The sequence below is a fragment of the Nicotiana tomentosiformis genome, chromosome 8 (assembly GCF_000390325.3).
Source record: "Nicotiana tomentosiformis chromosome 8, ASM39032v3, whole genome shotgun sequence".
Taxonomy (NCBI): Eukaryota; Viridiplantae; Streptophyta; class Magnoliopsida; order Solanales; family Solanaceae; genus Nicotiana; species Nicotiana tomentosiformis.
In genome coordinates, this window is record NC_090819.1 from 2,067,781 (window position 1) to 2,081,860 (window position 14,080).

General features: G+C 36.0%; 2 protein-coding genes across 7 annotated transcripts; both read left to right on the forward strand.

Moving 5' to 3' along the window:
- Nucleotides 1–1,969: 1,969 nt before the first annotated feature.
- Nucleotides 1,970–7,249, forward strand: LOC104115328 (zinc finger BED domain-containing protein RICESLEEPER 1-like). Of its 6 annotated transcripts, none has more exons than XM_070181953.1 (4): nt 1,970–2,180; nt 3,675–4,231; nt 4,362–6,339; nt 6,423–7,249. In XM_070181953.1, exons 3-4 carry the CDS (start codon nt 4,383–4,385, stop codon nt 6,476–6,478), a joined length of 2,013 nt encoding a protein of 670 aa, XP_070038054.1. In that variant the 5' UTR covers nt 1,970–2,180; nt 3,675–4,231; nt 4,362–4,382; the 3' UTR covers nt 6,479–7,249. The 6 variants fall into 6 exon arrangements, with proteins under 6 accessions (XP_070038054.1, XP_009624230.1, XP_070038057.1 ...); XM_009625935.4 differs by lacking the exon at nt 3,675–4,231 and having other exon boundaries at nt 1,972–2,180; nt 6,423–6,511; nt 6,755–7,249; XM_070181956.1 differs by lacking the exon at nt 3,675–4,231 and having other exon boundaries at nt 1,972–2,180; nt 6,423–6,491; nt 6,755–7,249.
- Nucleotides 7,250–10,557: 3,308 nt separating this feature from the next.
- LOC104115348 (uncharacterized) lies at nt 10,558–11,505 on the forward strand. Its single transcript, XM_009625952.2, has one exon. The coding sequence runs from the start codon at nt 10,558–10,560 to the stop codon at nt 11,503–11,505; it is 948 nt and encodes a 315-aa protein (XP_009624247.2).
- Nucleotides 11,506–14,080: the final 2,575 nt, after the last annotated feature.

The following is a 14,080-nucleotide window of genomic DNA, read 5'->3' on the forward strand; positions in this document are numbered from 1 at the left end:
TATGATTCACTCTGCGGCCATTATGCGGTCCGCAAAGTGATTCTGCGACCGCATAGTGGGCCGCAGAAATGACTTTTTTCGGCAAAAATTTTCCTTTACTCCCCCGCTCATTATTCAACCCAAAAGGTCATTCTCAAACATGTAAGCCTAGTTCGGCACCACGAAACCTTAATTTTCTTAGCAAAAATTTTCCAGGGTCGTTACAAATAAGTCAACATCCGGTCATCATTTTCAACTTAAGTTCTAAACTTTGGAACTAAGGCCTCATTTGTTTTTTTAAGATTAAGGCGTATGAATCTGAATACATATCTGAATAACAAGATGTGTATTAAGATTAAGACATCTAAATCTGAATACACATATGAATATTAAGATTTGTATTAAGATTTGAATACTAAATGATTAAGACTGTTTGATTTTTAATATCTTAATGTATAAAATTTATCTTTATTTGAAAATTAATAACCATAAAATTCAAATGAAATACTCATTAGTCTAATATTCTATCAATAAAATATATAATTTTTTTAAAAATATAGTAGTTGCTCGTGGTGATGGCTAACTATGGTGCTTGTGAATGCCGACTAGATGTGGTGGTTGGTGGTAGGTTTGGTTGATGGTGGTGGTTCAAAGTAGTAGCTAGTTGTGATTAGCAGTGATGGCGATTATGATTTAGGATGGTGGTGGTGAGTGGTGATAGTTAATAATGGCGGGTGGTGGTGGTAGTTGTGATTGAGGAAGGTGGTGGTAGGTAGTGACAGTTTATAATGATGGGTAGTGCCGGTTATGATTGTTGATGGTGATGGGGTGGTTAGTTGTGGTAGTTGAGGTGGATGAATGTTTGTGATTGGGAATGATTGTGGTGGGAATGGTGCGGATGGCGGGTGGTGGTAGCCGATTATGGTGGCGGCTATGATTGAGGATGATGGTGGTGATGGAGGTTGAGTATGGTGGTGGCGGCATGGTGATAGTTGATAATGGTAGGCGGTGACGACAATTAATAATGAATATGAATGATAGCATCTTAATGAAATTAAGTCTCTGTTATGGATCTTAATCGTACAGACCTATTCAGACCCATTAAGTGGTTGTGAAGCAAAAAAAATAAACGCACTTAATGATTAAGATCTGAATAATTAAGATTCAGACTTTAAAAACAAACGCACTTAATGTCTGAGGTTTGAATGATTAAAATTTAGACCTCCATTAAGTGCAAACAAATGAGGCATAAGTGTTTCAAATCATTCCAAAACCTCACCGGACCCGAAGCAATTACCCCGGCAAGTCAAATAACAACCGTAAAACACAATTTGAGCAGTAAATGGGGAGATGGGATTGTAATACTCGAAACAACCGGGCAGTTCGTTACAAAATAGAAATATTATTAATAGTATTTTCTTTTCATGTTATAGATAGAGTATTTTTTTCATTTCAACAAATGAATATTTTTTTTCACGATATAAATTTTTTTTTCTTTCATTTTAACAAAAAAAAAGTACTTTCCTATCATGATGTAGAACCAAAAAAAAAAAAAGATAGAACACAAATTTCAACATTATTTTTGCATAAAAAAGTAAAGCAACACATTAGTTCCTTTGGGTTTGTGTGAATTGTTAGAACAATAATTAAATTTTTAAAGAAAATAGAGTCATAAAATTGTTGGGTATTTTTTGGGGGGGGAGGGGGAGGGGAGGAGAGAGCACATGAAACATAGGGACTTGGGGGAAGGGGGTGAGGAGAGTAGCATAAAAAAATTATTTTCTTAAAAAATATTTTCTACTCTCTAACCAAATAATAGAAAATATTTTTCGAATTTTTTTTTTCGCTCACTAGCCAAACAAGAGAAAATAAGTGATAAAACCACTAATTTTTCTTGAAAACATTTTCCTTTCTACCAAACACACCCACAATGTCATTTTTCCAACAAATATTGTCAAAGAGATCGAAGATAGGCCCAAACCGTAGGCCCAACAACTTGTCTCTTCGGGTTCGCGCCTTCTCTTGGCAACCCAACTTCACAACACATTCTCGCTAACGAGACGCTCACTTCACTCTCATCTCTTCGTTTATCACACACAATTACACCTTCACTATGTGATTTCCTTCGCACAAAAAACCTTAACCGCTTACAAACAAACCCTAACTTCCCTCTGTAACAACGCCAAAGTTCTTCAATTCTCGTAAGTCTCTCTCTCTCTCTCTCTCTCTCTCTCACACACACACACACACACACACACACTGTTTCTCTCTATCTTTCTCTCTTGTTTCTCTCTCTTCATGTCATGTATGGCAGTGTTATAATTGAAACTGTTGTTTTGGATATATTTAGACCCGAAGTCCGAAAGGATTTTGGGTTAATTTAGGTTTCGGATCCGATATTCATAGGGTTTTAATAATATGTGCTTCTCCGACCCGACTTTTTATTTTTCGTCTACCCTAATGAATCGGATTATGGGTCGGGTACTGGGTCATGTAGACCCGGTTTGGTTGGACAAAATTCACTATTTTGTTGAGCCGTTTACGCTATTGCTCTTTAAATTTTGCCTTTTAATCTCTAATTTGTGCGTAAAGTTTGCATCTTTTGTTTTTTGAACAATAAAATTTGCATCTTTTATTTCCAAACAATGTAGTGCTTTGTAAATTAAAGAGGAATTTTTTTTATGACTACCGGTGCCTGCTACCTCCCACTAGCATAGGTACCGGGTAATTTTGCGCAGTAAGATTTGAGCGGATGGGAAGAAATCACCTTGTGTTTTTTTAAATTATTGAGGAATTCTGGTGTTGTGCTGGCTAGAATTTCACTAGTGCCTCGTTTTGTTGTGAATTTCTTCTTATTATCTTAGGTGGGTTTAAGTATGGATATGGAGCAGAATGGATATTCATATTGTCGATCCCAACTAGTTTGGGATTGAAGTTATAGTTATCTTGTGCTGCCTTAGATGGGTAATTTGAAATTGAAAGGTTTCTAGCTTAATTCACCTTTAGAAAAACATTTGATAAAGCTGTAACAATAATTAGAAGACATTTGAAAAAGCTGTAACAATAAATAAATAAAAAAACAAAAAAACATTTGATAAAGCTGTAAATTTTTTATGTAAAGTCTGAAGTGTGCGGATTTGATAGCGTTTTCTGTCATGTAAATGGTAGAAAGGTCTGGCTTTTATGTAATGTGTGTGGATGTGATAGTGTTTTTTTGTAATTTAAATGGTAGAAATGTCCTTTATAGGTTTATTTGTATATTATATATACTGATCCTCGCCCAAATATGTGGGTGAATTTGATAGTTTTTTCTTAATTTAACTGGTAGAAAAGTCTGGCATAGCTCTATTGGTAATTTGGTATATTATATATATATATATATATATGTGTATGTATATGTATATACTGATGCTCGCCCAACGAATAAGGCAACTGTGTATACCTACATTCTTTCTATCATTTAATGGTAGAAAAGAAAACTTGAAATGCAGAAAGTTGTGCTATTTTGTTTGCTCATTAAAACAAGGTATCTTGTTATTTTGGTTGACAGTGAATGATCTATGTTGACCACTTTGTTTGTCATGTTTTCTTCAGAACTCTTCACGAGTTTGCTTCCATTTTTATCTGTTAAAAGTTCATTTTTGAGCATGTTGTAGTTGACGATACTTTACTAATTTAAGGGTATCTTGCACCAGAGAGGATCCTTCAAGTTTTAAAAAAAAGTTTAGCTCTTCGGATCTTGTGTAAGCTAGAAGCCATCTTACAAGTTGCTGATGCTATTGAAGTATATGGTTGGTAGTAGCACAGTCAAGAGGTCTAACAAGGAGATTAAAAAATGTTAGAATGTCCACCTAGCTCTCGACCCTGCAGCTTGAAGCAATTTTGGAGCCACCTTTGCTGCTACACTAGAAGATTCCCTTATGCCAAAAAAATTAGTCTTTACCTTATTTGTGCAGTATAATTTTAAACTACGGGGATTCAATTGAAGGCCCTTCATGCAATATAGCTGTGTCCCTGATGATTACTTTGTACTTCCTTTTCTCCCAAGTATTACTTGTTATTTCTTTAATAAGCTTTTTTAGAGGCTGAGGTTCCTAATAGTTGATAGAAATAGTTGTACAACCTTTATGTGCATTGAGACCTTCCAATTAGTGTTGAAATATTTATTATCATTTCTAAGGTTTGTCAATTTCTGGCAAGATATATATGACGTCTTTGTGCTTGTTGTGATTGGAACAGCTATATTCAACTGGTAATTAAAAGAACTGCTTGATTACAATTAGCCTTTGTGTTATTGAAGCTTTATTGTCTCTTCATTTATTCTAGTTTAGAACTAATAAGTGTCTTTGCACTTTCCCCATGCTCCCTAAAAAAATTCTCAGGTATTGCTACAGTCGGAAGCAATGGAGATAGCTGAGGAAGCAGTTATAGTCAATTCTAGTAGACTAAAATCTGTTGTGTGGAATGATTTTGATAGAGTAAAAAAAGGTGATACTTTTGTGGCTATCTGTAGGCACTGTAAAAGGAAACTTAGCGGGTCTAGCACCAGTGGGACTTCACATTTGAGAAATCATTTGATCAGATGTCGTAGGAGATCAAACCATGACATAAGTCAGTTGCTTACACGGGGAAAGAAAAAGGAGGGAACCCTTGCCATCTCGAATTTTAGTTTTGATCAAGAGCAGAGGAAGGCTGAAGCAGTCAGCATTGTGAGGACTAAGTTTGAACAAGGACACCCAAGAGATGGGTTACTCAACAATGGGATTAACTTTGATAATAGGCGAAGCCGGCTTGATCTTGCTCGCATGATCATATTACATGGCTATCCTTTGTCTATGGTTGAACATATTGGTTTCCGTATATTTGTCAGAAATCTTCAACCTTTATTTGACATTGCAACATTTGATGGAGTTGAGGCTGACTGCAGGGAAATTTATCTTATGGAGAGACAGAAAGTATATGAAGAATTGGACAAATTGCCTGGTAAAATCAGCCTTAGTGCTGATACATGGACTGCTAATGGCGATGCTGAATACTTGTGTTTGACAGCACATTACATAGATGACTCTTGGCAACTGAAAAAGAAGATTCTGAATTTTTTAACAACTGATCCTTCCCAAACAGAAGACATGCTTTCAGAAGTTATCATGACTAGTCTAAGAAATTGGGATATTGACAGGAAATTGTTTTCTGTGACATTTGATAACTACTCGACATATGACAAAATTGTAAGTAGAATCAGAGAGCAGCTTTGCCAGCACAGGTTTCTTTACTGTGACGGCCAATTATTTGATACACGCTGTGCAGCTAATGTTGTCAAGTTGATGGTCCAAGATACCTTAGAAACAGCAAGCCCGATAATCCACAAGGTCCGGGAAAGTATTCGGTATGTTCGAAGTTCACAGGCAAACCAGGAAAAGTTCACTGAGATGGCTCAAATTGTTGGGGTTGATTGCCAGAATTGCTTGAATCTTGATAATTCATTTTATTGGAACACAACATATATCATGATTGACACTGCTTTGGAGTACAAAGATGCATTTCCCCTTTTGCAAGAACATGATTCTGGGTATGGAATGTGTCCATCTGCCACAGAGTGGGATAGAATAAGTGCCATTGCTAGCTTCCTAAAGCTCTTTGTTGAAGTTTCCAGTGTTTTTGCAGGAAGCAAGTATCCTACTGCAAATACATACTTTCCAGAGATCTGTGATATTCATTTGCAGTTGATTGAGTGGTGTCAAAACTCAGATGATTTTGTTAATTCTTTGGCTCTAAAGTTGAAAAGCAGATTTGATGAGTACTGGAAAAAATGTAGCTTGGCTTTGGCAATTGCAGCCATCTTAGACCCACGATACAAGATGAAATTGGTTGAATACTATTATCCTCAAATATATGGTGATAGTGCTCCAGACTGTATTAATATTGTCTCAGATTGTATGAAGGCTCTGTATAATGGCCATGCTATTTACTCACCATTAGCTCCGAATGGTCAAGCTGAAGCATCTCAAGTTGGTGGTGCTGGTGCTAATAATGATCGGCTGACAGGGTACGACAAATTCATCTATGAGACCTCACAGAGCAACAACATAAAATCAGATTTGGATAAATACTTGGAAGAGCCGCTTTTCCCTAGAAAAGCCGATTTTAGCATATTAAACTGGTGGAAGGTTCACACTCCAAGGTATCCTATTCTGTCCATGATGGCACGGAATATTCTTGGAATGCCGATGTCAAAAGCTTCATTAGAGTTTGTATTCAACACTGGGAATAAAGCTCTTGAACAGTATCGCAGTTCGCTAAGATCAGATACCTTGCAAGCTTTGATGTGTGCCCAGGACTGGATGCGTGATGAATTTGAAGGTTAATATTTATTTTTGTAGTTTACAATTATGATATATTCTATATTATACGTGAAGAATAATTCTGAATTTTTTGTTCAACAGATTCAAGGGCTTCATCGAGCACTGTTACTCTGGCCCTATGCTATGATGCAAAATAATAGCAAGCTTTTGGTATGCTTTTGTCATTCCAGGTTGCCATTCTTTTGCTTTCTGTGTATATTAGCATCTTCTAAACAGTTTCTCTCCTTGTTATGTTAAGATTTTGTAGAAATTAGTTCATTTGAAGATTTTGCTTTTCCAGAGCTTCCATAAGTTGGTGATAGAAATCATTTGCTCTAACTTTATGCCAAACATCAGATGGGATCTTTTGTTCAAGAATCTAACAGTTTTTGCCGTGTTAGGCCCCATCAGTTAACTTATTTATCTGTATGTAGTTTTTTTTCCCCTTCCCATTGTGGTATTTGGACAAGTCAAACTGGAAGCCTTTCCATGGGGATGGATCGTTCAGAACTTGTGTAACTCATGCTCATTATGGTCAGTGATTTGTTCATCTGAACCAGCTGAGTGGAAAATTGCGAGGTATTCTTGGATTTTTGCAGCTTTCGTTCCCATGCTCCAGCCTACTAGGAGATGGTAGAGTCTGCTGTTTTGTATTTCAACCTCCTAAGGTGTGACGGTCGCAGCCAAATAAAGGGAGAAGTGAATAATGAGTTATTCAAACTAGTTGGAGAAAATATCCAAAGAATTTTATAGGGTTTTTGCTTACTACGGGACCTTACAAGAACCATATGTAGCATGACTCTAATTTCAGTTTTTCGATTATTTGGTATATTCTGACAAAAAAGAAAGACTTTGTTGTATGACTTTAGGAAGAATTTTTACAACATAATGACCTACCAACTTATAGAATCTGCACAAAATGTTCCTCATCTTGCATTCTTTCAAGTGCAAAAAATGGAAGACTGCTAACTTCTCTGTTGAACTGTGTGCAAATAAGAAACATTAGACATGCATTTTGAAGGCGGCCTTCTCCTCTTTGCAGGAACAATCCTTTGATAATTTTTTTGTGTTGACTCTGCCACATAGGTTTACTTAGATTTTCTTAAAACCAAATTTGGTTATTTTCTTTCTTTCTGATATTGTTGGTGTTTGGGTTAGCTTTTGCATACTTTGACTAATGCACGGGGCAGCTTGTCCCGCAGCGAACACATTGCCAAGATAATTCTATCCACCAAGGTTGAAACATATGGGTTCGTAGTCGCACCAAGTGTTGTTGGGATCAATCCTAGGATGTCCAAGTTTTTATTTCAAACCTAGCATTGGACACCCGAAATCCAGCAAATGGTGAAAGTCCATGACAGTATCTCGGACGAAATCCAGAACACTGTCATGGAGTTTTACTTTTTAAAGTTTAAAGTCCATGACAGTCATAGTAGCTCTTTTCAAATATTGGCTATTTTTTAAAAATGCGATCCAAAAAAGTAGCTAGCATGTAAACAGTTTAGTTTTGAGATTTTTACATGGCTGAGCATTTTTTAAAAATTATTTAACAAAATGATATTAATTTTAGTTTATTCCATAAATAGCAATTTTTTTTACAATCTTAGCATACTGTAAAGATTATGCCATAATTAATGAATGCACAAATGAAGGAATTCCACTAAATAAGGAATTTAATATAACTGACATTTCTCTATCGGGATTATTTTTTAATCTACATAAATTATTTTCAAATCTTACCTAATAATTTTGCTATTCCAATTTTTTTCTGCCTTCACGCTACTTCTTCTTTGTATATATATACATTTATATCTATAATTTATACATTACTGGATATATGACTTGTAAGCACATGCACATATTTAATGTATCATTTATGTATTTTGGGTGTAATCTAAATATACTTTATGTATATTTGACATGAAATATTTTTTGGACTTCTTCATGTCTTTGCAAACATAATAAAATATAATTTATATTTCATAATGATATATATTAAATAAACAATGTATATATTGCAATGTAATTTATTTTTAAAAAATAAATGGTATATTCAATGTTGTAGTATTGTTTTAGCTGTTATACTAAATATATAATAGTAATATTTGATATTATTTTATAATTGTTTGATTTCATATGTATATTATTATACACTATATATTCTAGATTTATTAGTTTCATATTTTATAAATGATACAAAATGAAAGAAAATATATATTGAATCTGCTATGCTATGTTAATACTCAGGTGCCATAGAATGACAATTAACTATTGCGGCTACGGATATGTAAATTTTCTTTAAATATTGGCTAGTTATGTTTTTTGCCCGTTTAACCAGTGTCTATTTTTTAGGCCACCATTTATATTTTGTCCCTTTTTCAGAACCTTTGCAAATCATAACCTCCCGCTTCTTAAGCGGAAGATTTCACCCGGGTTCATTCGAAACTTTAGAATCAAGCGTCTAAAATTATAGAAAAATTATAAAAAATTTATGACTAAACTTTAGACCACTATTGATTATTGTCACAACTACATAAGCTTATGTCAAAATCAGTGTTTTAAAAGGCGTGGGTGTAAGTCGAGGCGTTTTACATATGCCTTAGCGAGGCGTAAGCCCCATAGGTATTTAATTTTTAATATTTTATAAAATAATATAATGACAGTAAATATTTATAAACAGGTAAAATTGCATAAAAATTGAAGAAAATTATATATATGTGTGCTCCATCCCCACATATATATAATGCATTACTTACAAGCAATGTTTTAAAAGGCGGGGGCGTGAGGCAGGGCGTTTTACTTGATATAGGGCGAGGCGTAAGCCTGGAGGCGAGGGGAGGGGGGGCGTAAGCCCCATGGATCTTTAAAAATTTTAATTTATAAATTAATAAAATAACATAATAACACAAAAAAATATAAAATATAAATTAAAAGTTAAAAATTTAAAAACAATTAAAGGAACTCATAAAAAAATAATCTAAGAATGATTCTTAAGTATAACTAATGCATACAAATCACGTATAACGTCTTTAACTTTCAATTAATTAAAAACTTATAATTTCTTTAAAAAAATGATTAAACTCCACATTTTACCTTCCTAAATGTAAATAATTAATAAAATTTTATTAGTACGATAATTAAAATATTACTCCTTCATGAATAAATACAAATTAGTTTAAGATATCAAATTAATAGAAGTGTATAACAAGGAGGGACAAATGAACTAAGACACGACCAATAATAAGTGAAGATATAAATTCGCAATACTATGTCTCATTATTAGAGTTATACTCAATCTTCATATTTCTATTGATGAATAGAACTTTTATCATTAATTTGTTAAAGAATTTTGAATATCAACGATATTAATTAGGAAATTCGACACGTGATTTGCGTTAGAACTGTTAGGCGAGCCTCGAGCGTTGGCCGTTAGGCGTGTTTAGGGCGCACGGTCGGGTGCTTGGGGCGTAAGCCTCACAGAACTAAGCCCCATACATGAGTCCCAGGGCGTTTTGCAAGTGTCCCGCCCAGAGACGACCCCGGGCGAGTCCCGGAAATACCTTTTTAAACACCGGTCAAAATGTATCCTTTATAACAAAAACCTACGATTGGTTCTAAAAGAAATACTTTTGACGGTCATAAAACACTATGAAACATGATCAAAGTAATTGAGACTATTCTTCGTGAGTTCAATTTTAAACATGTTAGTGATTTTTTGCTTTCTCTCTCTAGCTCCCATGCCCTCCGGCGCACGTTAGTTAAACATACGCCCACCGTAGTTCATGGCTGGGGAAGAGGACGAGCTCGCAGAAGACCTAGGTTGCAACCTTTAGCTGGTATTGGTAAACCAACTGAAGCTCCTAATAGCTGAGATGGTAAAGACTCGCGTTCCATTGGATGATGCAAGGATAAAACAATATGAGAGTGAAGCGATAATACAGGGGCCTGCTAAGAGATTGGATCTCAGTATTAGTCCATCTCTAATCGGCCATAAGAACAAATCAACTGGGAAATTTGAAGACCTAACGAGTACTACCAGATCTAGCACCAGCAATTGAGAAGAAGGGGACAACAAATGCATGGACTTCTCTATTTGCAGGTAACCGTAGTTCTGAGAATGGGCTAAAGTTATCTTACATTCCCCCAAATATTGTTCATGTGAAAACTGTTGTTCAAACTTGAAAAGAGATTTTCTCTAATTGTGTATGTAATTGAGGAAACTTCGAGCTATAACTACATGCATAGGTTTATAAAGCAGAGTTGGAATCAAGTGGCAGAACTAGAGGTGTTTTACCATGAAGAGGGTTACTATGTAGTCAAATTTCAGTCTATCAATGACATGCATGAAGTCCTGTATTCAGGTCCCTATACAGTTAACAACAAACTTTTGATCCTGAAACCATGGACTGTGAACTTCGACTTTACAAAAGAATTTCTCACTGAAATTCCCCTGTGGGTGGTGCTACCAAATCTCCCTATGAGTTGCTGGGGTGGTCAATCTCTGAGTAGAATTGCAAGCGCAATAGGAAGGCCTTTGTATGCTGATGAGTGCACTTCTAAACAAAAAAGGATCTCATATACTCGTATGCTTATTGAAATCAATGTTACTCGACCACTTCCCTCTAGTGTCACTATGTGGGAACCTGAATGGAGGCAATTTGATCAAATGATAGAGTATGACTGGAAACCGGATTTTTGCGAAGTGTGCTTGAAAATAGGCCAATGTTGCAAGCAGATTGAGGCTGAGAAGCATAAAGTTGAACAACCTAGAAGAAGAAGGAGACCAATTGGCAATGCACAACCTGCCCCACAACAAGCTCCACAACCAGTGGGACCTCAAAAGGTGATCCAGGAATGGAGAACAAAGAAGCCTGCTGAGGTGAGGGAAAAGCCTACTGAGCACTTGGAAGCAAATAAGCCAGCTACAGGGATGTATGATCATCAAGTTCCTGAGAAAGGACAACTACTACTGTCTATTTGTGAAGAGCAGCCAATGGTAAGAAGCAAGGAGATTCATAAGGAGGACCAGCTACCCCAGAGAAGCCCTGAGTTGAGCTGTATTAGGGAGTTTCCGGCTTTATCTACTAGTGTTCAGAGGGTAAGCAATGCAACAGTGAAATCAGGTGGGAATGGGAATCAGAAATGCTTGCCTACAACAGATAGTGGGCCTCTTATACCAGCCTAATGACCTGGTTAGTGTGGAATGTTAGAGGGATTAGCAAGAGATACAAGCAGAAGGAGCTAAAGTTATACTTAAAGAATAAATACATAAAACTAGCTGGTCTGCTTGAGACTAGAGTTAAAGAAACTAGTGTCAATAGAGTTTTCAAAAATATATCACCAGGTTGGGGCGTTGGGCACTACAATATAATTATCAAAGTGTTGTGAATGGAAGAATAAGGCTTACCTGGGATCCTAATGTATACTGTGTGGATGTTGACAGAGTAGAGTCTCATCTCCTCCATTGCTTAGTTCGGGTAGGGGTGTTCAAAACCGAACCGAAACTGAAAACCAAATCGTAAAAGTGACCTAATGGCTTATTGGTATCGGGTTATCGGATTAACAGGTGGTGAACAGATTGAAACTTTATTATAAACGGCTTATCGGTTTGGGGATGAATTATTCAATTTTCTTATCGGATAAACCGTTAACCCATTAAGAATTTTTGTATTTATATATTCTTATCCATATGTATATTAAATATTCCTTCCATTTATCCATATGCAATATTTTACCTTGGATACAGTAAGGGCGGGACTCCATTGTTCTTTTAGGATGTCCAGACTAAAGGTGTCAAACGGGTCGGGTTGGCCCGATTCCGGACCGGCCCTGACCAGTTTTAGATCGGACCAGACCGTCCCGATAGTAAGGGGGAGGGCAGGGCTGGGTTGGGATGGGGGCTAGTTTGTGCCGGATAGATTTTTGGTACTGGTTAACCGGACTGGTATGACCCGTTATGGTCAAGTCATTTGGGAACCGGTTAATCGGACCGGCCCAGACCGGTTCAACGCCTTTTTTGATTTTTATTTTTTTATAAAGTTGACGTCTTGACCATTGCCCAACAACTAATTTGCAAGAATAGCCCTTTTTGGGCATTTTTTTAAAAAAAATAACACTTTTATTATTTACTAATTTAGCCCTTTGAAAAACTATAAATAAACCCCCCTTTTTTATTTCTTCACACATCTCTCAATTCTCAAACCCAAATTCTCAATTCAAGTTAAATCATGCTCCGTGCTTCTAGAATGAGCTCATATGTTTGGGAATACTTTGAGGTGGTAGAAGAAAATGAAGAAGTTAGTAAAGTAAAGTGCAATAACTGTGGTCTGAGTCTTAAATGTTCGTCGAAAGTGGGAGGGCACAAGCTGTTTGAGGAGGCATATGAAGAGTTGTCTTGAGCGTCCTCTAGAAATTCGTATTTAAGTTGATTTGAGGTAATTTGTGTTATTTTAAAATTATTAGACTTATTTAAGCTTAATGTTTTAGTTTGTTAGATTAATTTGAAGTATTATTATGCAATGAAAATTTGAAATGAAACTATGAAAGTTTTTGAAATTTGATCCTTACATATCAAGTTATCAACACTCCACTATAAGACTTGTACTATAAGTTATATATTTTTCATGTTCATTGGAACAAAGGAAGGCTCTATGGACAAGTTTGAATGATATCTCTGTTCATACGACCAAGCCTTAGATATTAAGTGGTGATTTCAATGCCATTCTCTACGCACAGGATAGGTTGTATGGCAATCCAGTTACAATGAATGAAATGGATGACTTCTCAGACCGCATTCACACTCCTCTTGAATGAGCTGCCATGGAAAGGAGACTACTACACCTGGTCAAACAAACAACAAGGTACAAACAACAAGGTACAGACAAATCCTAAGTATGAATGACAGGGTATTTGGCAATGACATGTGGATGATGAACTGCGACAATGTGTGTACTGAGTATGACACTCCACTGATTTCTAATCACTCGCCTATGTTGATCAATATAAAATCTGTAAGACTCAATATCAAATCACCATTTAGGTTATTTAATGTGTGGGAAGCTCATAGGGATTTTGAAACAATGGTGGAGAACATATGGAAAATGAGAGTAGCTGATGATAAAATGAAGGACATATAGAAAAAAAACTCAAAGCCCTTAAACCACTTTTCAAAAGACTTAACAATGAAGAGTATAAGGGCATAGCACAGAGAATTGAAAATGCAAGGTTGGAGCTCATCACAGTGCATGAAAGTATGCAACAACACTACATTGACAGCCTATTGGAACAAGAAAAGAATACACTACAAGAGTTGGAGAAATGGTCTTTAATTGAAGAGAGCATACTGAAGCAAAAGTCTACAGTAAAATGGATCACTCTAGGAGATGCCAACACTAAGTATTTTTCTGCTATTATGAAAGAAAGAAGCCACAAGAAACATATACTGGAGATTATAACTATGGATGGATGGAAGCTAACTACACCTGCTAGCATCAGAGAGGAGATTGTCAACTTTTATAAGAGTTTGATGGGGTCTTCTGCCAAGTCATTGCATGCAATCAATTAAGAAATTATGCAAAATGGGCCCAAGCTCACTCATGATCAACAGCTAAGTTTAGTTGCAGAAGTTTCAGATGGGGAAATATATGAAAGGCCATGTGCTATTCATGAGGACAAGGCTCATGAGGTTGATGGCTATAATTCACGCTTCTTCAAAAAAGCATGGTCATCTCTGGCAGACTGTACAAAGTTATAGCTTGTAC

Coding starts and splice junctions, on each gene's coding strand:
- LOC104115328 (XM_070181953.1), top strand. CDS start 4,383: ATGGAGATAGCTGAGGAAGCAGTTATAGTCAATTCTAGTAGACTAAAA. Junction 6,340..6,422: donor GATGCGTGATGAATTTGAAG/GTTAATATTTAT, acceptor TTTGTTCAACAG/ATTCAAGGGCTTCATCGAGC.
- LOC104115348 (XM_009625952.2), top strand. CDS start 10,558: ATGCATAGGTTTATAAAGCAGAGTTGGAATCAAGTGGCAGAACTAGAG.